General features: G+C 54.6%; 2 protein-coding genes across 4 annotated transcripts; both read left to right on the forward strand.

The window, feature by feature from the left end:
• Positions 1 to 4,866: 4,866 nt before the first annotated feature.
• Positions 4,867 to 11,936, forward strand: LOC120403169 (zinc finger protein 664-like). Of its 2 annotated transcripts, none has more exons than XM_039533991.1 (4): positions 4,867 to 5,067; positions 5,650 to 5,779; positions 6,448 to 6,564; positions 10,340 to 11,936. In XM_039533991.1, the coding sequence occupies exons 1-4, from the start codon at positions 5,044 to 5,046 to the stop codon at positions 11,452 to 11,454; spliced, it is 1,386 nt and encodes a 461-aa protein (XP_039389925.1). In that variant the 5' UTR covers positions 4,867 to 5,043; the 3' UTR covers positions 11,455 to 11,936. The 2 variants fall into 2 exon arrangements, with proteins under 2 accessions (XP_039389925.1, XP_039389926.1); XM_039533992.1 differs by having other exon boundaries at positions 4,868 to 5,067; positions 5,653 to 5,779.
• A 6,107-nt stretch (positions 11,937 to 18,043) lies between these two features.
• LOC120403182 (zinc finger protein 436-like) lies at positions 18,044 to 24,856 on the forward strand. 2 transcript variants are annotated; one of them, XM_039534018.1, is made up of 4 exons: positions 18,044 to 18,119; positions 18,681 to 18,810; positions 19,944 to 20,045; positions 21,647 to 24,856. In XM_039534018.1, exons 1-4 carry the CDS (start codon positions 18,096 to 18,098, stop codon positions 22,600 to 22,602), a joined length of 1,212 nt encoding a protein of 403 aa, XP_039389952.1. In that variant the 5' UTR covers positions 18,044 to 18,095; the 3' UTR covers positions 22,603 to 24,856. The 2 variants fall into 2 exon arrangements, with proteins under 2 accessions (XP_039389952.1, XP_039389953.1); XM_039534019.1 differs by having other exon boundaries at positions 18,045 to 18,119; positions 18,684 to 18,810; positions 21,647 to 24,855.
• The last annotated feature ends 982 nt before the right edge of the window (positions 24,857 to 25,838 follow it).

Here is a 25,838-nt window from a genome sequence, read left to right on the forward strand (position 1 = left end):
AATGAGATGAAAGGAGGGGCCTGTTCTGCAGGACGTACTATTGTATGACTGGTAGGGTTGCCTCCTGTCCAGGTTTTGGCTTTTGTGTCCAGGTGCCATTTAGGGTTTCTGGGTGTCTGGTTTTTGGGATCTGGCAACTCTAAATGGTGCCAGAATCAAAGGTCTGTTTACAAGGCAGGAGGAGGCAGCAGAGCTGAGCAAAGATGAAGGGGCTGAGGCAGGCGTACCAGAAGGCAAGGGAGGCAAACCCCCACTCTGGTCCTGCGCTGAGGACCTACCACTTCTATAAGCTGCTGGATGCCACTCTTGGTGGTGACCCCACCTCCACTGCCAAGAGCCCTGTGGATACTTTGGTTGGGCTGCAGGCAGTGGACAGGGGGCTCAAGCCCAAGAGTGAAGTCGTGGGCAAAGAGGTCAAGTTGGAGAACATTGTGGAGTCCGCGTTAGGGTCATCCGGTGGCACAGCGAGTCAGGGGTTCTCCTCTCCGGAGGGGTCTAGCCGGGCTCAGCAGTCTGTTTGTGGCCCACATGCCACAGGAGAGGAGAATCATAGCAAATGTTCATTTTGGCGTTCATGCTGCTCAGTTATAACTGTTCTTTCCTATGTATATTGTCAAAGTGGGTGAAGGGACAGAGAAATTAAAAAAGAAAAAGAAAAAAAGAAAACCCCAAAGCATGCACACACAGCCCCAGTCCCAAACCCCTCCCAGCCCTACTTCCCAAAATGAATAAGCATTCATTCGAGCCAACTTATAAACCACCATAAGCAAACATTCAAACTAGCTTTATAGATGTCACCCATTCACATACACGTTCATACTTGTTTTTCAGCATTATTTCATACAGAATACACACACAGCCTAGCTTAAAAGAAATCTAACTGTGTTCAATTGTTCAATACACCACATGTAGATAAAATATAGGGCTAGTTTAAACTATTTTGTGTTAGAGTTGATTGCACTTTTTACCAGAGCTATAAATGTTTTTTTTAACCTCTTGACACACATACAAACACATAACACTAACATCCACCCATCCCTCCTCTTTCTCAAAACAATTAAGCATACACTCAAACCAAACTGCATATTATTGTATAGATAAACTACTTCAAGCATACATTCAAGTTAGTTTTATTGACAGTTAAGTCTCCATGGGTGGGGGCCTGGCCCCAAGCCTCCAGGGTCACCCAGAGGATTCAGGGGGCCTGGGATCTTTGGCAGCCGGGGGGCCCCACTGCCGAATTGCCATCGAAGACCCGGCACTTCGGCGGCGGGTCTCGGGGCAGAAGGAAACCTGTCACCGAATTAGCACCGAAGACCTGGCACTTTGGCGGCAGGTCCCGGAGCGGAAGGACCCCCCCCGCCGCCGAATTGCCAATGATGACCTGGAGCAGAAGCAGCTCTGGGGCCCGGGCCCCGCGAGAGTTTTCCAGGGCCCCCGGAGTGAGTGAAGGACCCTGCTCCAGGGGCCCCGAAAAACTCTCGTGGGGTCCCCTGGGCGGCCCGGGGAAAATTGCCCCTCTTTCCTCGCATCTCTGGGTGGCCCTGCAAGCCTCCCCGAAGGGGGCAGGGAGGACCCACCCCCCATCACTCACCAGCGGTGTGGCTGGGGCCGGGCTGCTGTACTTCCTGCTGCCAGTGGGTGCAGGCCCTACCCTGCTGCAGGCCTCAGGGAAGTGGGGGTGAAGCAGGGGTGGGACAAGGCAGGGCTGGGGTGGAGCAGGCAGAGGCTTTGGGGAAGGGGTGGAGTGGGGGCGGGGCTGGGGTGGAGCAGAGGCAGGTGTGGGGTGGGGAAGAGCAGGGGCTGGAGCAACATGCAGCTGTGCAGGACACCAGGAAATTTGCCCTATGCAGCTGTGTACTTTGCGTACGGGTAAGGACAGCCCTGCCCCTCGGCACGGCCCAGACAATGCAGCAAGGCTGCAGCTCATGAGCCCCCTGCCCTGTGAGCTGGGCTGCCAGAATCTGGCTACATACTCCTCCCTTGATGGCTGCCTCAATGGCTGCTCTGGGCTTGCTCTTACTTCGGCACTGCTCGATGATGTTGGACAGGTTGGTGTGGAGATCAGGACTGGGTGGGTCCCATCTCTGCAGGAGGCATCACTAGGAAGACATGGCTGAGATCCCATTTCAGGGTTGTCCTGGCTCCCAGCCCCCACTATTTGAACCCACAAGCCTCCACTCCTCTTCCAGAGCCAGGGAAAGAACCCAGGTTTCCTGACTCTGACCCCCCTGCTCTAACCCACTATCCCCTTGCACAGCTGGGGATGGGACCCAGATCTTTGGAGGCCCCTGGTGACCCTCCCTGCCCCAAACCACCTGTCCCAAGGCCCTTCCCCTCTTCAGCCACCGTTAGCTGTTACCTTAGGCCACCTGAACCACAGGGACTGGACTCCCCCTCTCCTATGCCATCACACACCAATGGCCCCGTCCCTCAAGTCCCCTGGGGAAGATCAGTATTGTATGTTGCTGAAGCTGTTGCAGGCATTGCAAAGTGTTCTGGGAAGGGTTAAAGGTAGAAGAGTGGAATGAAAGGTTCCTTTGCAGATTTCAGGAGGCTGGAGGTGGGTGGGGGGGAGGAAGGAATGGATTAATTTGAAAATTCAACTTGGCCTAGAGATAAAGAGAAAGCTGCTCTGCGTTCAAGGTCAAGAATCGACACAGACATACTCTTTGCATGCCAAGCACTAACACACTGCTTTCAGCCCCAGCTGGCTGTAAAAAAAAATGAAGACAGAGGCAAAACAAAATCAGAACAAGTTGCAGGACTGAGATTACGCGTTTGGGAAGGTTGGCCGCCCAGTGAGACACAACAGTCTGTGAACCCTGTGTATTTTGGGGAAGCCGAAGAAGCCGCAGAAGGCAGTCCTGGACTGGAACACCGAGCAAAGGTCTCTGCAAGGGATGCCCCCAAGAGACCCCCGGGCATAAAAACCCTCCCAAGAGCAGAAGCAAGCTGGAGATTTGGCAGCAGAGCTCTGGACAACCTTTGCACAGGATAACCTCCCGTCCATCCCCCCCGTCCTCTTCTGATGGTACCCCCAGGCCTGGCCAGCCTGGGGCGGCTTGGCTGTATGAAAGTGGGTCAGGGTTTGAGCACTAACGCTTCTTCCTTCCTTTGAGTGACGTGGAAGCAGTTCCTGCACTCACTGCTGATTTTTTTTTATTATTTTATTAATAAAGCTTTAAAAATCCATCACATGGTATGTTCCTGTATCTCACATCCAAACGGTCCTGTGGTCTCAGACTGATCACCTGAGATCCTAGGGAGACTGGTAACAGAAATCTGTCACAATGCGAAGCAGCTGTTGGGGGGTGGGGGGGGCAGATACCCAGCCACCTTAGGGGAGGTGCTGTGGGACAGAGGAAAGGTCCAGTGGAGGAAGGATGAGAATGGGAGACACTACCCCAGGGGCCGGCAACCTATGGCCCGTGGGCCACATCTGGCTCATGGGACCGTCCTTTCTGAGCTCCCAGCTAGGGAGGTGAGCCCGGGCCCCTCCCCTGCTCCCTCTCCCCTGCCCACCCTCCCCCGGAGTCTCCACCCCTCCGACGCCCCCTGCTTCCTGACTGCCCCCCACGACCCCTGCCCCTTATCCAATCCCACCCCTGCTGCTCGCCGGAGCCAGTCACGGTGCTGTAACGCTCCCCGGCAGGAGCAGCGGGCTGGAGCGCTAGCAGCATGGCTGCGGGGAAGGGGAGACGGCAGGGGAGGGGCCAGGGCTTGCCTCTCTGGCCGGGAGCTCAGGCAAGCCAGACAGGACATGGGCAAACTACAGCCCGCAGGCCACATCCAGCCTGTGGGACCGTCCTGTCCAATCCCCTGCCCCCTCCCTGTTTCCTCCCCTCCCCTGCAGCCATGCTGCTAGCGCTCCAGCGTTACAGCAGTGTGACTGGCTGCGGCGGGGGTGGGATTGGATATGGGGTAGGGGGTCGCGGGGGCAGTCAGGGCGCAGGGGGCATTGGATGGGGCGGAGACTTGGGGGAGGGTGGTCAGTGGAGGGGGAGCGAGGGGGTGGGGTTCTGGGGGGTGTTGAGGTGGGAATGTGGATTCTGGTCTGGGGGGCTGGATAGGGGGTGAGGTCCCAGAGGCAGTTAGGGTGGGGAGCTCACTAGAGGGGGCAGTCAAGGGACAAGGAGCAGGGGGGCTTAGATGGGGGGGTGGAGTCCCAGGGGGTGATTACAGGTGGGAGGTCTCTGGAGGGGGTGGTTAGGGGATAAGGAGCAGGGGGAATTGGATGTGTCTGGGATTCTGAGGGGGGCAGTCAGGGGGCGGGAAGTGGGATGAGGTGGATGGGGCGGGGTCCATGCTATTTGGGGAGGCATAGTCTCTACCTGGCCCTCTGTACCGTTTTACAACCCCATGGGGCCCTCGGGCCAAAATGTTTGCCCACCCTGCACTACCCCATAGACCAGCATCCTCCTCCTCAGCCAGAGGGGGTGCTGGCCTTGGGTAACAGAGGTTAGGGGTAACAGGGTCCTGTTACACATGCACACTACACCATACCCAGCCTGGGGTGTGATCTCCTGTAACATACGCACCAACACCACACAGCGAGCAACAAACACAGCCCGACCCAGCCCTTACTGTGACACACACGCTGCACAGCCTGGCCCGGGGCCCCTTATACACACTAGTCCCCGCTCCCCTCCCACAGCCGGGAGAGAACCCAGGAGTCCGGGCTCCCAACCCTCAGCCCCAGCCAGCTCCCCGAGGCGCAGCGGTGCCCCACTCCCAGCCCAGGACACGACGTGCAGCGAGCGCCCCCCGGCGGCCGGATTCGGGACCCAGGTGTCCGGGGGGCTGGGTTGGAAGGTCCCTGCGCTGGGGCCTCCCGCGGCTGCTGGAGGCGGCGGCGCAGGCGCGGGGCGGAGCGGGGCCAGCCCGGCCCCTGGGTCCCAGCCCGGCCCGTGCGCAGGCGGGTCCCGGCTGCAGCCCCAGCGCGGGGAGCGGGCGAGAGGCGGCCCCGGGGAGGCAGCAGCCGCGGGGCGGGAAGTCGCTGCCGGGCGGAGGAAGCGGCCGGGGCCGGAGCCGAGCCCGGCGATGGCTGCAGCGGGGCCGGCGCAGGTAGGACGCGGGGCGGGGACTCCCCGGCCGGGCACGGGCTGGTCCCGGCTGGGGGCCGAGCCGAGGGGGGCCGGGACCCGGGTCCCTCCCGCGCTAGTGACCCCGGGGCCGGGGCTGCAGCAGCCGGAGCGCGGGGGCCGGGGAGCGGCGCTGGGGCCCCCCCGGGGCTGGGGGGCCCTGGCCGGGCGGACACGCGGAGCCGGGCGCGGCCCCTTCCCCCGAGCGCGGCCCCGGCCGGGCAGAGGAGCCGGAGCCGGGGCGGGAGCGGGGCTGAGCACAGGCCTGGGGCGGGGGCGGGGACTCCGGCCGGGGGCGGGGCGGGGGGCGGAGCCTGTTCCCTGCCCTGGGGTTCGGGCCCTTCCCAGCGCCCCGCCCAGAGCCCCGTGGGGAGCCGAGGGCGACTCCTGTCCCGGCCAGCAGGGCCCCGGGTCCCTGGGGGAGCTGGGGGGGGGAGTGTCCCTGGGTCACAGGTGCTGGGCGGGGGGGTCCCTGGGAGTCGCTCCCCTAGAAACCGCGTCCCCTGCCGAGACTCCGGGCTGGGGGCTGGGGCGGAAGGTGCTGAGTGTGGAACGCTTGTGCCAGCAGCTCCAGGTGGCGTTTGAGGACGTCGCTCTGTATTTCACCCGGGAGGAGTGGGAGCTCCTATCCCAGCCAGAGAAGCAGCTGTACCGGGACCAGATGCTGAGGAATTACCAGGCCCTCGTTTCCTTGGGTAAGAACCAATGTATCTTTACTCACAGCTGTGAAATGTCTGGGTTCCCTTGTTGCCTCCCTTGCCATGTGCCACCACGTGCCCAAGTAGTTGCAAATGTCAGCCTCTTTCAGTTCGGCTTCTTGTTAAAGATGAAATCAGGGCTACAGAGCCTGGGGCTAATCTTAGTGTAACTTGTTTACCTACCTCAGTCCTGGCACAGGGCTGGTTGCAAACAGCACATGCGCAAATAAGACTAATAACGCAGGAAGAAAACAGCTCCCCACTGCCCCCAAAAGAATGAACATCATAATCTTAACTGTACATTTGAACAATTATTGCACCCTAAGCAAAAAATTGATAGGTCTGTATAACAGTGCCATGACTCAGCCCCAAAGTAAATTGAGACGGGTCATAGACGCTGCTGCTTCAGAGTATGAACTGAACTCGCCTGGCAGGAGACAGGATGAAATCTCCTCTAAGGAAGGTTTATTTCATTATTCTCCTACTTGGGATCTCCTGCGCTTTCCTCTCAAATAGTGTCCGAGATTGGGGCCTCATTGCACCCAGTGCTGCGCAGACAAACACTGACCGAGATCAGGGCCTATTGTGCTGGGTTGCAGCAATATATAAATGAGTCCCTACCCCCAAAACTTGAGTAATAAAACTGATTCATTCCCCCTAAACAGGCTATTCAGGTTCCACACCAGACTTAATCCACCGGATCGAGGTAGGGGAGGCAGAGCTCTGGATCCAGGATGCCGAGGACTCCAGGGAAAGCTCCGGGCCTGAGAGCCCATCCCGAGGTGAGTCATAATAATCCGATCTCTTGTGATTTACGCACCTGCTAGTGGAGGGCTCCTTAATGTAGAAGGCAAAGGCAGAGCGAGATCTACTGGCTGGGAACTGAAGGGGACAAATGGAGGCTGGGAATTAGGGGCCAGTATTTATTAGGGGAAGGAATTAGGGGAAGGAGTTAGTGGGGTGGAGGCAGGAATCACTGGGGAGCTTCTCTGGCTGGGATAGGCAGGAAGCCAGGCTGGATGGGCACAATGAGCCTGTCTGGCCTTGATATCTATGAATCCTAGAAATTATAGACATGTAGGACTGGAAGGGACCTCAGTAGGTCCTCTAGTCCAGTCCCCTGCACTGAGACAGGACTAAGTATTACCTAGTCCATCCCTGACAGGTGTTTGTCTAACCTGTTCTTAGAAACCTCCCATGATGGAGATTCCACAACCATCACAGGTAATTTGTTCCAGGGCTTAACTTCACTTAGAGTTTTTCCTAATGTCTAACCTAAATCTCCCTTGCAGCAATTTAAGCCCATTACTTCTTGTCCTGGCCTCAGTGGATAAGGAGAACAATTTATCACCCTCTACTTTGTAACAACCTTTTACGTACTTGAAGACTGTTATCAAGCCCACCTTAGCCTTTCCTTCACCAGACTAAACACATCCAATCGTTCCTCAGAGGTCCTGTTTTCTAGATCTTTAATCATTCTCATTGCTCCCCTCTGACCCTGTCCAGTTTGTCTACATCCTTTCTGGAGTGCAGGGCCCCGAACTGGACACAGTAGTCCAGTTGAGACCGTACCTGTGCTGAGAAGAGTTGAAGAATTACTTCTCACATCTTGCTTGCAACACTCCTGCTAATACATCCCAGAATATTTGCTTTTTTTCTTTTCAGCAGTATTACACGGACTCGTATTTAATTTGTGATCCATTATAACCCCAGATGGTTTCCTGCAATACTCCTTCCTAAGCAGTCATTTCAATTCTGACCATTTCTCCAGTTTCAGTCACTTTACATTCTAATCCTGTCCTCTAACGCGCTTGCAACCTCACCCAACTTTGAATTGTCCATAAGGATATTAGGTTGGTTTGACATAATTTGTTCTTGACAAATCCATGCTGACTGGTACCTATTACTTTATATCCTTGTAGGTCAGGGGTCTCAAACTCTGTGGCCCGTGAACCTCCCAATGTGGCCCACGGGGCTCCAGCATTTTTGAGGCCGGGTCTCTCCTTTGGCCCCACTTGCCACCCCCGGGCACCCCTCACCCCCCCAGGCAACTTACAGTGGCCTGGGTCCCTGGCAGCACAGCAGAGTTGAGTGGTGTCTGCTAGCCCACTCCCTGCAGCGGGATGGGGCATGCCCGCCCCGAGCGCCCCTGCAGCCAATGGGAAGCTGCAGGGGTGGTTCTTGTATGACTCTTTTTTTGAGTTTTAGGTCATTGAAGATGTCCTGGTTAAGCCAGGGAGTCTTATTATCATACTTCCTATCTTTCCTACTCATTGGATATCTGTCACCTAGGATGGGACCTAAAAATGATGGGACCTCAAAGCTGTGAAAGAGAAATGGATTGGAGGTGGGGAGGTGATGAAATTGGAGAGGGGTGGGATGGTGATATGGGACAATGTGGGGAGGGGGAAGATTTGAGGGATGCTGAGGGAAAGAGAGAGGTCTCTGTGGTGGAGGAGCATATGGGGACTGCATTTACCTAGGGGGTGGGATATTGCAGTAGGATTCAAAAGATCTTGGTTCAGTTCTGGAAGTGAGTCACTACAGCTCCACCATGCCTCAGTTTCCCCAGCTGTGTAATGGAGAGGGCACTGGGGCTGTGAGGATCAAATCTGTGTGTGTCAGTGGGTCTGGCACTGGTGTCAGACAAGCACCTGGGTAGAAAGACACGCCTGCGGGTCCATAGACCACAATACCATCTTCTAGGCTTCCCACATCTCAGAAAATCATACCAAGGCAGGGGTGCCCTAGAGATTTTTCAAATGGGCTTCGTGCTGCTGACCCTCCTGACTCAAGCTGTGTGTGCTGGTGCCCTGTGGCCCTTGGCACCTGGATCCAGAAATAGTTCAGATAGGGACAAAAACCTGTGTGCAGCCTGGGAGAGTATCCCCGAGTCTCTGGCCCTTGGCAAAGAAAGCGCTGTCCTCTCCAGGTTCCCGCCCAGCCCGCTCTCTGCCACTTCACTTTGCACGTGACCTCTCAGACTGGAGAAACCTGTCCCTAGCAAGCAAGGAGAAAGCTGGGAATGACTCAGGGCAGGGTCAGTCACGTATGATAAGTGATGAGTGCGAGGTTACACCACGCGGAGGACGCCATTTTACAGAGCAGGTCTCTGACACTTCCAGCTCTTCACTGTAATGCTCTAAAACTGCCCCGTGTTCCAGGCAGCTGCTGCTTTGGGAGTGGCCATGTTTGGGAGCCAGACAAAATCATCCTTCGGGCCACAATGTGGAGTACCCTGGTGTATGGGCTGGGTGTGAGGGAGAGGGGGTGGAATGGCCTTTGTCACATCCCCTCTCCTCTTGCTCTGTGACACAAAATCATTGTCATTTACATTGCTTCAGTGTCAATGCTTTGCACAGCCCTCAGCCTTAACACGGTCTCTGACTGTCTGTTGATCAAAGGCCTGCCGGGTAGCAGCCATTCACCCCTTCCAGCTCAGCAGTGTCACTGATTGGGTTGTATAACAAAAGACATGGTTTTCAGATTACATCACACAAACCCTGAGTGACTTGTCATCCCCTCTATCCCCTTCCCACCCCCACAAAAAAACCCTACCCACTTAAGGATTTTAGTTTAGTTTTAGTTTTGCATAAAGAGTGTAACATCAGGTCAAGGGTAAATGACGTCTTTAGAAGGAATTCCTTGAAAAGGACTCACTCCCCTGCAGGAATAAAACGCGTAGTTCTAAGCAGCTTGATACCGGTCTCACTGCATCTACGTGAGCTAGTTTCGAACCAATATGGTTAAAACAGCGCAAACACTGTGGAACAGGCCTCATGGTATAAAACAGGAGAATGTGAAGAACCAGCCACATGTAAATAAAAACCTCTGATTGAAATAAAACCAAAATCAATTTGAAACAAACCCCGGTCTCTATTTGTTAGCACTTTGAGGCTCTAGTTCTGGATGAGGGCCCTGTTGTGCCAGGCGCTGCCTGTGTCCTGGGCAAGCTACAGTTTAATCATCAAAGAAAACCCAAGAGGTGCGTGGCGCATGTGGGCGCAGGCCCTAGGCGCTGCACAAACAACATAGGGTGGAACCACCGAGTCAGGCTGCAGATCTGTTATGGCATTTTTGTATCATAAATTACAGAAAATGTAGTAAAAGTCACAGGTCACTAAACTTCCTCTGACTGCTCCCTGATTTTTAACAAAACCTGCCCTCCTCCTCGCCATGCCCAGGGAGCACCCGCCCAGCACTTCCCCCAGTGCTGCAATCCTGACCGTAGCCTGGTGCAGAGGGGTTGGTGCGAGCTAGAGAGGATCTGGGGGGCAAGGCCATTCACTGAAGTTTGGCCTCCTTCCCCCACCATTATCACTGGGGGTGGGGGCAAATCCGAGTGGCGCTGTAACCCCACAGGCCAGGTCTCAGTACCCAGAGTGAGTCGTTGGGTCCAACCCTGTGAGACTGGAGCCGCCATTGCAGGGTGAGGCACCCATCCCACAAACAGTCATGGACAAATGGGGAAATCGTTCCATTTGTGACTTCTCCATCCTTGACTAACCTGTAGCCTTAACCGTGAGCTAACACCGGGATTGCCTCTGCTCTCTCCAGCAGGGCTCGGGATCCTGGGGGGAACACGGACACAGTCTGAATGCGGGGAAAATGCGGCAGGGAGGCAAGATTCCACATCCCATAGAGGGATCCATGCACCGGACGCAGTCCATCACCGGGGTAAACTCAGCCAGAGACTAGAACTTGCTACACACCAGAGACTCCCCATGGGCCGGCGTCCCCACCACTGCATCAACTGCGGCAAGAGGTTCAGCAACCCCTCCGCACTGACCCAGCACCAGTGCAAGCACACCGGGGCGTGGCTGCACCGCTGCTCTGACTGTGGGAAGGCCTTTGTACGGAGGTCACACCTGAGAAGACACCAGTGCACGCATACTGGAGAGTGGCCGCTTTGCTGTGCTGACTGTGGCACGGGCTTTGCAGAGAGCTCAAGCCTGAGAATACACCAGCGCATGCACTCTGGGGAGAGGCTGCATCACTGTGCCCACTGTAGTAAGGGATTCTGCAGTGCATCCACACTGACCCAGCACCAGCGCACGCACACCGGGGAGTGGCCGCATATCTGTGCTGACTGCGGCAAGGGCTTTGCATGGCGCTCAGAGCTGAGAAGACACCAGCGCATGCACACTGGGGAGCGGCCACACTGCTGTGCTGAGTGCGGCAAGACCTTTTTACGGAACTCACACCTGAGAACACACCAGCGCGCACACACTGGGGAGTGGCCACACCGTTGTGCCCACTGTGGTAAGGGATTCCATTGTGCCTCCACACTGACACTGCACCAGCGCGCACATACTGGGGAGCGGCCATACTGCTGTGCTGACTGCGGGAAAGGCTTTGCAGGGCGCTCACAGCTGAGAAGACACCAGCGCACACACACTGGGGAGCGGCCGCATTGCTGTGCTGACTGCGGGAAGGGCTTTGCAGAGAGGTCAACCCTGAGATCACACCAGCGCACGCACACCGGGGAGCGGCCGTACCATTGTACTGACTGCGGCAAGGACTTTGTACAGAGCTCAACCCTGAGAACACACCAGCTCACACACGCTAAGGAGCGGCTGCATCGCTGTGCTGACTGTGGGAAGGGCTTTGCAGACAGATCAACCCTGAGAACACACCAGCGCACACACCGGGGAGCTGTCACACCACTATGATGATTCTGGTAAGACTGTCAAAAAAAACCTAGCTCTGTTCCAGCCAGCTGGTGACTCTTGGGTGACATCTACAGGTGGGATTTGCAGTCCTCTCAGCATGGATTGGGTTGAGGGGCGGGGCAGGACAGCCCAGAGTGTGTGATTGAAAGACGACTCAGGAACTGCTCATGCCATCTACTTTATATAGAAATGTGATGAAGAAGAACTAAGTACCTAATGTGTAACAAAGGTCTGTCTAACCAGGTGTTTCTTTGCTATTAAAAAAGCTGATGCAGTCACATGGCAGGTGGAGAAGCCAATGTGAAGTGCAACCAATGAAAGTGTGCTAGCTGACCAGGAGGTCTGATGAACTGTATGACAGGCAGGCGCATAGGGAGAGTTTCCCATTACTCTTAGGGGAAATTCTGCGCCTAAAAATTCTGTGAACAATATTTTAAAATTCTGCACATTTTTATTTGTCAAAATATCACAATATAATCACACTAGTTTGTCATTTTGGTAATTTTTCAAAATACTGGTCGGCAAGTATGTCTGTAACAATGCAGACAACGAAAAAGATTCAGAAAATGCTTTTTGACAAATAGATTCTTTACTAGGCTATTAATACAGAACTTTGAGTAAGAATTCATGTAAACTACAATACAGAAATGGATTTCCTGCACCCCTCCAGAAGCAGTACAAAGGCTTGGGGGAGTCAGGGGTAACAGAGGAGCTGAGGGAGAGGGAAGTAATTGCTGGAAGTAGCCTGGGAGTGAAGCAGGAGGGTTGTTGGGTGTGGGTGGGAAAAGTATGTAACAGATTTTTTTTTTGTGGGGGTGGGGGGGAATTATTAGAGAGTTGGGGAGCCTCCCTCATGCTTCCCTGACTGACCTGCTAGCCTTTCCCATTCAGTTAGGTACATCTGCCCCATCTCTGTGTCCCCCTGCACTCTCCTCCCCCCATCCCTGTGTGACCCTGTGTGGTCCTGCACCCCCACTCCCACCCCCATCCCAGTCTTTCTCCCCACCAGCTCTTCTGAACCCCAGCCTATGTGATCCACGCAGCAGCCCTATGTGCCCTGCTCTGTCTCCCTCCTCCCCCCATATTGCGTGCTTCTTCACCTGGGCCCGTGGGGCCTGCTATGGCTCTGAGCTGGCTGCCCTCTGTTCTGGTGCCACAACAGCTCCTGGTGTAACGGCAGCGCCTCGCTGGCAAAATGTATTTTCTGCCCAGGAAAAAATAAATTTGCGGGGGACATGAATTCTGCGCCTGTGCAGTGGTGCGCAATTTCCCCAGGCCTGTGCAGGAGACCACATTCAGCCTGAGCTCCTGTACAACACAGGCCAAAGAACTTCCCTGCGTTAATGCCTGTTTGAACTAGAGCAGAGCTTTTGTTTGTTTGGTTTTTTTATTCAATCTTGATTTTAAAATTGCCAGAGATGAAGAATCCACCAGGATGCTTTGGAAGCTATAAATTGTACATGCATGGTTAAAAGTAGGGAAGGAAAATTGTTTTTATTTTACCATGTGCCTGTGAAGAAGAGCTTTAAGTTGCCATCTCCCCACCCCCCCACCCCACCGACAGCTCACACTGCAATGAAGAGATGAATTCTCTGTTGCAAAAACAGCTTATGAACACGGGGAAATGGTTGTGAACGTTCTCAGGGGAGAGTCAAACGGCACAATGCCTCTTGCAGGGGAACAGCCATTGCACCAGATGTTTTCTGTGCAAAGGTGGGCTGAAGGCAGCAGTAGCCGGCTGTGCAGCGTGGGCTTCATCCCCCTAGGGCAGTGGCTGCTTTTTCTCCTTCCATGAAAGTCTGTCTGATGCTTTGATGGCTCCACCCCTTACACAATAGCTCCTTGATTGGACTGCCACAGCCCACGCTGACCTGTGTTTTGGGGTTGGAGAAGGAAAAAAGGCCTCAACACTTGGGGTAGGCGGGTGGTTTGATTTGGTTGTACCTGAAATGTATTATTCTATTGAAATACTTAAAGATGGGGGCCAGCTGTACACCTCAAAGTGCTTTACAAAGCCACTTAGTGCCTCAATCCCCATTTTACAGATGGGGAAACCAAGGCACAAGAGAGCCTCACCCTGGGTCAGTCAACGGGCCAGTGGCAGAGCTGGGAATGGAACTCTGGTCTCCTAGATCCCAGCCCATAGCTCAGCCCACTGAACCACACTGCCTTTAAAAACAGCTCTTCAGTGTGTAATGTCTTGCTGTGCCTTTAAATGAAAGCGCTGAGTTTCACACACCCCTTCGTACAGCATGAAAGAGTAACGTCCCCCCCAACCCTCCAGATGTCACTGCCAAACTGGGCAAGGGGAGATCTGACCAGCCAGGAACCCACCAGCTTTCAATGAGATGAAAGGAGGGGCCTGTTCCGCAGGACGTACTATTGTATGACTGGTAGGGTTGCCACCTGTCCAGGTTTTGGCTTTTGTGTCCAGGTGCCATTTAGGGTTTCTGGGTGTCTGGTTTTGGGAATCTGGCAACTCTAAATGGTGCCCGAACCAAAAGTCCGGTTCCAGGGTGGGAGGAGGCAGCAGCGCTGAGCAAAGATGAAGGGGCTGAGGCAGGCGTACCAGAAGGCAAGGGAGGGAAACCCTCACTCTGGTCCTGCACTGAGGACCTACCACTTCTATAAGGAGCTGGACGCCACCCTTGGTGGTGACCCCACCTCCACTGCCAAGAGCCCTGTGGGTACTTCGGTGGGGCTGCAGGCGGTGGATAGGGGCCTCAAGCCCGAACCAAGTCGTGGACAAAGAGGTCAAGTTGGAGAACGTTGTGGAGTCCGGTGGCACAGCGAGTCAGGGGTTCTCCTCTCTGGAGGGGTCTAGCCGGGCTCAGCAGTCTGTGACCCACATGACATGGGAGAAGAGAACCATAGTAAATGTTCATTTTGGAGTTCCTGCCGCTCAGTTATATGAGGTAGAACTGTTCTTTCCTATGTATATTGTGGAAGTGGGTGAAGGGTTAGAGAAATTAAAAATAGATTAAAAACAAACAAACCCCAAAGCATGCACACACAGCCCCAGTCCCAAACCCCTCCCAGCCCTACTTCCCAAAACGAATAAGCATTCATTCGAGCCAACTTATAAACCACCATAAGCAAACATTCAAACTAGCTTTATAGATGTCACCCACTCACATACATGTTCATACTTGTTTTTCAGCATTATTTCATACAGAGTATGCACACAGCCTAGCTTAAAAGAAATCTAACAGTGCTCAATACATCCCATGTAAACAAAATGTAGGGCTAGTTTAAACTATTTTGTGTTAGGGTTGATTACACTTTTTCCAGAGCTATAAATGTTGTTTTCTGACCTCTCTACACACATACAGACACATAACACTTTAACATCCACCCTTCCCTCCTCTTTCTCAAAACAATTAAGCATTCACTCAAGCCAAACTGCATATTATTGTATAGATAAACTACTTTAAGCATACATTCAAGTTAGTTTTATTGACAGTTAAGTCTCACAGAACATCATACTTGTTTTCAGCAGTATTTTATACAAAACACACACACAGCCTAATGTCAGTTAAATCTAACAATACACCCAGGTAGGAGACAAAATGCAGACCTGGTTATTGACTTATTTGGCACATTTAGCAAAATACTAAAAAAGAAATAAGAAAATCATGAAACACTTAGGCCTGGCAGAAGTTATAAAAAGCCCTAGAAGCATCTGCATTTTGCCTCTTTCCTGCACCGATATCTGGACTACAGACTTATAATAAAAGGAGCTTTCTAACCAATGGACTTGGGACCTTCCTTTCTTTTGGATGCCATCAGAGACTTAACAAGCCAGCAGTTTATTCCATCACTGCTTCAAACCGGCCACAAGAACTTTGCAATGTGTGTATGTGTTTGATTCCGTTAACTGTTTTAACCCTCACCTCTTTCATTTCGCTTATACCTAAACCTTTAGATAATAGATACCAAAGGATTGGCAACGGCGATTATTGGGCAAGATCTGAGCTATATATTAACCTTCATCTTTTGGGATCAGAAGAACTCTTTGTTTGATTAAATTGGTTGTAAATAACCATTCATCATTAAGTCTAGTGTCTGGGTGGTGAAACAAGGACTGGGATACGCTAAGTTAGCCACTGTGGTGAGACACATGTTTCCTGGTTTGGTATCTTGTGGAGGAATAACCACCAGGTTTGGCGTGTCTGCACCTATTTCTCAGCAGTTTGTCCTGAATCTGGTATTTTCGGTGTGACCCTCTGAAGCACAGTGACACTAGCGCAGGGTGATTATCCCCACATCCACCACTGTGGGATTCTTACACCTGCCTCTGTAGCCTCTGGTGCTGGAAACAGGACATTGGAGTGGACACACCTCTGCTCTGATCCAGTCTGGCAATTCTCTATGACCTAAGTGATTTGCCCAAGTTCACAGAGGGTGCAAGTGGCAGAGCTAAGCATAGACACCAGGAATCCTGTAGCCCAGCCCAGCCCTGTAGCCACCAGCCCAGCCTCGCTCCCTCATTCAAGGCTCCCAATGCCCCTTGCCATGGCCCAGAGAATGCAGCAAAGCTGCAGCTCATGAGCCCCTCTGCCCCATGAGCTGGGGCTGCTGGGGCTGCTGGGACCTGGCTCCATACCCCTCCCTTGATGGCCACCTCAATGGATGCTTTGGGCATGCTCTTGCTCTGGCGTTGCTCGATGATGTTGGCCAGGTTGGTGTTGAGATCGGGGTTGGCTCTGCAGGAATTGAATGGTTGGGTCATTACACTAATTGAATCTATTTCCCTATGTTAAGTTCTCCTCACACCTTCTCTGGGCCATCTTAATTATCACTTCAAAAAGTTTTTTTTCCTCCTGCTGATGATAGCTCATCTCAATTGATTAGACTTTTCCTGTTGGTATGCGTACTTCCACCTTTTCATGTTCTCTGTATGTATAAATATCTCCTGTCTGTGTGTTCCATTCTATGCATCCGAAGAAGTGAGCTGTAGCTCACCAAAGCTCATGCTAAAATAAATTTGTTAGTCTCTAAGGTGCCACAAGTACTCCTGTTCTTTCTGCAGGAAGAGTTACAAGGAAGACATGGCTGGGATCCCATTCCAAGGCAGTCCAGGCTCCCAGCCCCCACTCCTTTACCCCACCAGCCTCCACTCCTCTCCAGGAGCCAGGGATAGAACCCAGGTGTCCTGACTCTGACTATCCCTCTCTGCCCCACACCACCTGTCCCAACACCCTTCCCCTTTTCAGCCAGTGTTAGCTCTTCTCTTAGGGTGCCTGAACCACAGAAACTGGGCTTCCCCACTCTTATGCAAAGCAGCTGCTAGAGGCGGGCAGAGACCCAGGCACCTTATGGGAGGTGCTGTGAAACAGGAAAGGTCCAATGGAGAAAGGATGAGGAGGGGAGACATTACCCCACAGACCAGCATCCTCTCCTCCAGCAGCCAGAGGGGATGCTGGCCTTGGGCTAACAGAGGTTAGGGGGTACTGGGCTTAGGGACACCAGAGTCAACGCTACTGGTCAATGCTGGGCTGGCAGGGCTCTGCAGCCACAAGCTTGGCTGGAGCTGGGTCACACACAGGATCCGTCCCTTCCTCTCCCCCTCCCCCCCATGCCTTTCATGGCAAGCACAGGGCATGGTGAGATCCTGGAAGAGCCAGCTGTGGTCGACGTCCCATGAGCCCTTGAGTCTGACTTTGGACTATTTATTGTGGCTGGCGGTGGCAGCACGTGTGGTGTGCAGGGCAGGGGCAACCAGCTCCTTCAGTGCCAGCACCGAGGCCAGAACATGGCATCTATGGGGCAGCTGCTTTCCCCATGGTGCTGGGCAGGGACATGGGTGTGAGCTTCAGAAACACACACACAAGTTACACAGATGAGTGAGAGATCCTGTAACATACATGTGACACACACACTGTGCAGCCCTTCTGAAACACACATGTAGCACACACTACAGCCAGGTGTGACTGAGCTCCTGTAACACACACACACACATACACACAGCTCCTGAAACACATGCACATTTCAGCCAGGGGTTAACTCCTGTAACACACACACACACACACACACACTACACAGCCAGGCTGGGATCTGTAAAACACTCACATCACACAGCCTTCCTGCAACACTCATACCTGCACACCATACACAGCCTGGGGTGTGATCCCTTGTAACACACACACCTCAACATCACACACAGCCTAACAACAAACACACCACAGTGTTACTGTGACACTGACACACTCCACAGGCTGGCCTGAGCCCTCTTGTACCGACGAGTCCCGCTCCCCAGAGCCGGGAGAGAACCCAGGAGTCCGGGCTCCCAGCCCCCCACGGCACAGCGGGGACCGGGCTGCCCCCTTATGGGCTCCTGCCGCTCGGGCTCCAGGTGCCGCGAGCGCCCCCGGCGGCCAGACTCGGGACCCAGGCGTCCGGGGGGCTGGGCTGGAAGGTCCCTGCGCTGGGGCCTCCCCCGGCTGCTGGAGCCGGCGGCGCAGGCGCGGGCGGAGCGGGCCAGCCCGGCCCCTGGGTCCCAGCCCGGCCCGTGCGCAGGCGGGTCCCGGCTGCAGCCCCAGCGCGGGGAGCGGGCGAGAGGCGGCCCGGGAGGCAGCAGCCGCGGGCGGGAAGTCGCTGCCGGGCGGAGGAAGCGGCCGGGGCCGGAGCCGAGCCCGGCGATGGCTGCAGCGGGGCCGGCGCAGGTAGGACGCGGGGCGGGGACTCCCGGCCGGGCACTGGCTGGTCCCGGCTGGGGCCGAGCCGAGGGGCCGGGACCCGGGTCCCTCCCGCGCTAGTGACCCCGGGGCCGGGGGCTGCAGCAGCCGGAGCGCGGGGGCCGGGAGCGGCGCTGGGGCCCCTCGGGCTGGGGCCCTGGCCGGGCGGACACGCGGAGCCGGGCGCGGCCCCTTCCCCGAGCGCGGCCCCGGCCGGGCAGAGGAGCCGGAGCCGGGGCGGGAGCGGGGCTGAGCACAGGCCTGGGGCGGGGGCGGGGACTCCGGCCGGGGGCGGGGGGCGGAGCCTGTTCCCTGCCCTGGGTTCGGGCCCTTCCCAGCGCCCCGCCCAGAGCCCCGCGGGGAGCCGAGGGCGACTCCTGTCCCGGCCAGCAGGGCCCGGGGTCCCTGGGGGAGCTGGGGGGGGGGAGTGTCACAGGTGCTGGGCGGGGGGGGTCCCTGGGAGTCGCTCCCCTAAAAACCGCGTCCCCTGCTGAGACTCCGGGCTGGGGGCTGGAGCGGAAGGTGCTGAGTGTGGAACGCTTGTGCCAGCAGCTCCAGGTGGCGTTTGAGGACGTCGCTCTGTATTTCACCCGGGAGGAGTGGGAGCTCCTATCCCAGCCAGAGAAGCAGCTGTACCGGGACCAGATGCTGAGGAATTACTGGGCCCTAATTTCCCTGGGTAAGGACTGATTTCCCTTCATTTATTTACTGCAGTGGGCTCCCTCGATGCCTCTGTTGCCATGTGCCACCGAGTGGCCAAGTGATGGCAAATGTCAGGTCAGCTTCCTGTTAAAGGAGAAATCAGGGCTACAGTGCCTTAGGGTAACGTTAATGTAACCAATTTACTTGCATTATACCTCAGTCCTGGCACAGATTTGGTTATAACCACCTCTTCCAGGAATCCCAGCCCAGACACCGAGGGCAAGAACCCTACCTCAAGAACTGACTCCAGTTAGACAAATAAGGCAGAGAGAAAAGTCTCCTGCTGCTTGGAACAGGTCCCTGCCAATGTTCTCTCTAAGTTTTTACATGCATGTGCAGAATAAATTTTGTTCTGTGCACCAATATGGAGGTGATGTGTGGCAGTGGTGGGGCTGAGAGGTTTGGAGTGTGGTAGGTGGCTCAGGGCTGGGTCCGAAGGTTGGGGTCAGGGGAATTAGGGCTCTGGCTGGGGGTGAGGGCTCTGGGGTGGGGCCGAGGATGAGGGTTTGGGGTGCAGGCTGCCCCAGGGCTTTGGCGGAGAGAGAGGACTCCCCCAGCCCTCTCTTGCTGCAGTGGGCTGGGGAAGAGGCACCTCTCCCCCGGCCGCAGCAGCTCCGGGGCTGGTTCAGGTGGAGAAGCGTCTTTCCCCAGCAGCGGCGCTTCCCCAGTCCAGACCCCATGGCTGTGCCCCTGTGCAGACCCACTAGTTCCCCACCTCCCCAGAAAGAATCATACATCATAAATTTAACAACCGCACAGTTGAACAATGCTGCATCCTAAGCAAAAGAACTGGTAGGTGTGTGTAACGGTGCCACCTGCCATGACTCAGCCCCCAAAGCAAATTGAGAGTGGTCATAGACATTGCTGCTTCAGAGTAACTGAACTTGCCTGGTGGGAGATGGGAAGAAATCTCTAAGGAAGGTTTATTTCATTATTCTCCTGCTTGGGATCTCTTGCGCTTTCCTCTCAAGCAGCGGCCGAGACTGGGGCCTCGTCGTGCCAGTTGCTGCACAGACAAACACGGACGGAGATCAGGGTCCTGTTGTACTGGGCTGCACAAACATATAAATGAGTCCCTGCCCCCAGAACTGATTCTTTCTCCCCAAACAGGCTATTCAGGTTCCACACCGGACTTAATCCAACGGATCGAGTTAGGGGAGGCAGAGCTCTGGATCCGGGATGCTGAGGCCTCCAGGGAAAACTGCTCCTCAGGTAAGTCATAATAATCCGATCCCTTCTGATTTACACACCTGCTAGCGGAGTGCTCCTTAATGTAGAAGGCAAAGGCAGAGCAATATCCATTGGCTGGGAGCTGAAGAGAGACAAATTTGGGGCCAGTGTTTATCTGGGAGGGGAATGAACCACTGGGAGAGCTCCCCTCAGGATGCAATGGATTCTCCCTCAGTGGGAGTCTGTCGGTGGAGATAAAGCGACTCTCCCTCAAAGCCAAGGCTCTAACTCAGCCAGCAGTTACTGGGCTGGAGGCAGGAATTGCTGGGGGAGATTCTCTGGTTCGGATAGGCAGGAAGCCAGGCTGGATGGGTACAATGAGTCTGTCTGGCCTTGATATCTATGAATCATAGAAATCATAAAAATGTGGGACTAGATGGGACCTCCGTAGGTCATCTCGTCCGGTCTCCTGCACTAAGACAGGGCTAAGTATTATCTAGACCAGTGCTTCTCAAAGCCAGTATGCTGCTTGTTCAGGGAAAGCCCCTGGCAGGCCAGGCCGGTTTGTTTACCTGCCATGTCTTGAGGATTTTAGTTTAGTTTTAGTTTTGCACAAAGAATGAAACATGAGGCCGAGGGTGAATGACGTCTTTCGAAGGAATTCGTTGAAAGAGACTGACTCCCCCTTAGGAATGAGCTACGTTGTGCTAAACAGCTTTATACCGGTCTAACTGCGTACACATGAGGGGATTGTAGCACCTCAACTAGTTTCAAACCAATATTGTTTAAACAGCACAAACACTGGGGAACAGGCCTTGTGCTATAAATCAGGAGACAGTGCAGAACCAGAAACATGTAAGTAAATAACCTCTGATTGAAATAAAACCAAAATCAGTGGATCAGGGCCTCGTTGTGCCAGGCACTGGGTGTATCCTGGGCAAGCTACCATTTAAGCATCAAACAAGACCCAAGAGACACATGGCACACGTGGAAGCAGGCACTAGGTGCTGCATAAACAACATAGGATAGAACCACCCTGAGTCAGACAGCAGATTTCTCACGGTATTTCATATAAAAAATTACGGAGCAGTTACAGTAAATTTATGCATCCGACAAAGTGGGTATTCACCCACGAAAGCTCACGCTCCAATATGTCTGTTAGTCTATAAGGTGCCACAGGACTCTTTGCTGCTTTTAGTAAATTTACTAAAAGTCACAGGTCACTAAACTTACTGTGATGGCTCCATGATGTTTCACAAAGGGGGCACCAACTGTCCAAAGAAGCGCTTTCCCCCAGCACTGCACCCCTAACCCCAGCCTGATGCAGAGGGGTTGGTGCGGGCTAGAGATGATATGGGTGGCAATGCCATTCACTGAAGTTTGGCTCATCTCCCCCACCATCATGACTGGGTGGGGGCAAATCTGAGGGGTGCTGTAACCCTGCAGGCCAGGTCTTAATGCCCAGAGCGAGGTGTTCGGTCCAGCCCTGTCAGATAGGAGCTGCCATTGCAGGGTGAGGCGCACATCCAAAAAACAGACACAGAGAAATTGGGAAATCGCCCTGTGTGTGACATTTTCCCATCCTTGACAAACCTGTATCCTTAACCATGAACTAACACCAGCATTGCCTCTGCTCTCTCCAGCAGATCACGAGATCCTGGGAGGAACGAGCACGTGGTCTGGCTGTGGCAGGAGCTTCAGCCAGTCGTCAGTCCTGAAAATACACTCGCGTACGCACACCGGAGAGCGGCTGTACTGCTGTGCTGACTACGGGAAGGGCTTTGCATGGAGCTCAAATGTGAGAACACAACAGCGCGCACACACTGGTGAGCGTCCGCACCGCTGTGCTGACTGCACCAAGGGCTTTGCAGAGAGGTCACACCTGAGAATACACCAACGCACACACACGGGAGAGCGGCCGTACCACTGTGCTGACTGCGACAAGGGCTTTGCAGAGAGCTCAAGCCTGAAAAGACACCAGCGCACGCACACCGGTGAGCGGCCGTACCACTGTGCTGACTGCGGAAAGTGCTTTGCACAGAGCTCAATTCTGAGAAGACACCGGCGCACACACACCGGGGAGCGGCCATACCACTGTGCTGACTGTGGCAAGGGCTTTGCACAGAGTTCAAGCCTGAGAAGACACCAGCGCACACACACAGGGGAGCGGCCATACAGCTGTGCTGACTGCGGCAAGAGTTTTGCAGAGAGCTCAAACTTGAGAACACACCAACACACACACAGCGGGGAGCTGCCGCACCGCTGTGATGTTTGCAGCAAGAACTTCAGCAACACCAATGCACTAGCCAAACACCAGCGCACGCACACCGGGGAGAGGCCTTTCCAGTGCACTGACTGCGGCAAGAGCTTTGCAGAGAGCTCAAGCCTGAGACGACACCAGCGCGCACACACCGGGGAGCGGCCATACAGCTGTGCTGAGTGTGGCAAGCGGTTTAGTAGATTGGCCAACCTCACCCGGCACCAGGTCACTCACACCAACGCCCCTCTGCCATCGCCAGGGCCTGGGGGGCTTCTGGCAGCCAGTGGGCCTGACGTAGCACCAGCAGATGTAGACCAGCGAGTGGTCCTGTCCCCCTGATGACCAGCAGAAACTGTGTGGGGCGGGGAAGGGAACTTGGTTGAGCAGTGTGGGGACGAGCAGACCGGTCCGGGTAGTAATTTAGAGATTGTCACAGCCTACTCCATTAGGGAGCTCCCCACTTGCCCCCCACACCATCCAACTATGTCTGTCCCACACACACTCATGCATCTAGCTGGGATGCAGCCAGAACAACCCCCTCCCCCCATCTAGATGGGACCCAGCCAGGAACTTCCCCCCACACCTACCTCGGTTCCAGTAAAGACCTGCTAAATTGACCGCAGATTGCTCTCCCATCGACTCCTGTACTCCACCGGATCGAGAGGAATAGGGGGAGTCGACAGGAGAATGTCTCCTCTCGACATCACGTAGTGTAGATCCCTCGGTAAGTAGATCTAAGCTATGTCGATTTGAGTTACACTATTCACGTAACTCAAATTGCGTAGCTTAGATCGAATTTCCCCTGTAGTGTAGGCAAGGCCTCAGTCTGCAGCATTATTAAGGACTTCAGCATCTGTATTTGCTCCTCCATTACTTTTAATCAGTCGCTCAATTGCATCATTAATAAAGGTGCGATTCTCTTTTCTGTCCTGCCATTCGGCTTCCCAGCACTCCTTGTGTTCCCTTTTTTCTGCACTGGAGCACTGCCAGACCTCCCGAAACATGTCTTTTTTGCTGCGTCTTGGGCGCTTTCTTATCTGGCAGAGACGCTCGGCCAGCATGCGTGGGGTGTCCCTGAAGGCCACATCTGGTGAAGCACAGGGGACAAGGCACAGAAGCGGGATTGTTAAATTCACACACCTCATTGAAACATTTCAGTTAAATACACCTTTTGCAACATTGCATGCATCACCACCCTGTTGCATCGTACTGATTATCATAGAGTCTGCAGTCAGGCAGAGCAACACAGCAGTGTAGGGGGATCAGCTCCCTGGCGGAACAGTCAGCAAAACCATCTGGTGTCCTAGTTTGAGCGGGCGATAGACCAATGCAGGCTTCTTGGCCTGAAGGTGGGGAGGCTGTCAGCCCCAGGGATGGAGTGGCAGGTGGACGCAGGCCCACCCACTCCACTGTGTCCCAGCCCAGGGCCCTAACAGTGGCAGAGTGGTCCTATTCAGCTTTCTGGGGCTCCTTCCTACTCTCCCAGTCAGGGGGCAGTGGGGTTCTGGGGTTGTCATTCATCTCGCTGGGGTAAACGGCAAGTGGCAGCTCCAACAGCTCCTCGGTAGCCCCAGCGTCTGGCAGCTCCGGCAGTCCCTCTGGGCTCTGGCCCTGTAGCAGCCTCCGTCGGGTCCAGGCTCCAGCAGTGTGGGGGAGATGTCCTGCTCCTCTGGCAGCTCTCCCCCTGCTTCCAACGGAGTGCTGCGCATGTCCCAGCTCTGCCCATCAGGGGGCGGTCATGGTCTCTCCCTGTCCGTCAGGGTTGGCGACCACACCCTCTCACTACAACCCTCCCTCAAGTCCAGCTCCTCCCCCACTCTCCGGGGTTGGTATGGTCCCCCTTCCCCAACCAGGAGAGACTATCAGCATTTGCATTCTCCTTACCTGCCCTATGCCAACTGTTGAAGGGTGAGGTACCATCTTATTAGCCTCACGTTATCGTGGTCTGGAGCCACTTGAGGGGGGGTATGATCCATGACAACAATGAAGGAGTCCCCCAGGAGGTAATATGAAAGGGCTTTCACAGCCCATTTAAGTGCCAGGGCCGCCGCCTCAATGATCGAATTGTTGCATTCCCGGGGAAAGAGCTTTCAGCCAATGTAAAGGAGGGATGGTCTTCTCCGTCGAGGGTCTGAGAGGATGGCCCCGAGTCCCACTGCCACGGCATTTGTCTGGACTATGAACCTATGAGGGAAGCGGGGCTACAAAGCATTGGTTCATGGCAGAGATGGTCCTTTAGCGTCTGGAACGCTTTGGCACACTTGGGGGGACCAGTGGCTGCACTGCGGCTGGTTCTTTGCTAGGCGTTCCTAATTCTATAGTATGAGACAAGATATTCATTTAATGTTTAAGAAAAGTTTTGTAAATGAGTTCCAATAGTTCATGGATTAGAGACCCAAGCGTATGGAGTTCCAGGCAGTGGTGAGCTGGAGCTGGTTCATACCGGTTCCCGCAAACTGGTGGTTAAATTTTGAGTTGAGAACCGGTTGTTAAAGGGTTGGGCAAACTCCGGCCCATGGAATCATCCTGTCTGACCCACCTGAGCTCTCGGCTGGAGAGGTCCCCCCTCGCAGAGCCCAGTGCCATGGTAAGGGGGTGGGGCTGCAAGCTCCAGTGGGCCTCCATACACGCTGCCCCGAGCAGCATGGTAAGGGGGCTGGCCTGGGGCTGGGATTGGCTATGGGGCAGGGTGTGGTGGGAGGGGGCAGAGGTTCTGGGAGAGCGGTCAGGGGATGCGGAATGGGGGGGTCTGTCGGGATGGTGGTGGATGGGGTTGGAGTAGTCAGGGGACATGGAGCAGGGTGAATTGGGTAGGGGGTGGGGTCCTGGGGGGCAGTTAGGGGTGGGGGGGTCTCAGGAGGGGGTGGTCAGGGTACAAGGATTAGGGAGGGTTGATGGATTGTGTGTTCTGAGGGGGGCTGTACGTGGGTGGGGGTCAAGGACAAGTTGTTTTGGGAGGCACATGGGGCTTGTACTCACCAGGCGGTTCCCTACTGGATCTTCGGTGGCGGGTCCTTCACTGACTCCGGGTCTTCGGCAGCACTAAAGGACCCACCGCCGAAAACCCAGAGCGAGTGAAGGTCCCCCCGGCCCGCCACCGAAGTGCCACCGAGGACCTGGTAGGGAGCTGGTTCTTAGGATTTTCGCAGCTCATCACTGGTTCCAGGGGCTTCTGTATAGATTATTTAGGTTAATCTTTGTATCTAAACCATGGGACTCAGTGCTCAGTCTAGAAGATACCATCAGAGATGTTTAGTTTTGCAGTTCTCAAACTGTGGATTTGTCTCCAGAGATAACATGCTTGTTAATGGCAAAAATGTTTTTAAATAAATATATAGAGGTGAGAAATAACAGACCTCAACCCTACTGTCCCTCTGCAAATTTGTGAACGTAGAGTCAGTCCTTTTCCTCTCTCACAGGAGGGACAGGCAGCAGAAACAAAAGTGGAACTGTTTGAGCAGCATATTCCAGAAGTCTTGAGGTCTTTCTGAGTGTAGCCTTCTGATTTGAGACCTACCATACCATTCTCTCACTAGAAGGGAAAACCTATAATGGCAGCAGGTCATAAGAGACCC

This window comes from Mauremys reevesii, linkage group 4 (assembly GCF_016161935.1).
Source record: "Mauremys reevesii isolate NIE-2019 linkage group 4, ASM1616193v1, whole genome shotgun sequence".
Lineage (NCBI taxonomy): Eukaryota > Metazoa > Chordata > Testudines > Geoemydidae > Mauremys > Mauremys reevesii.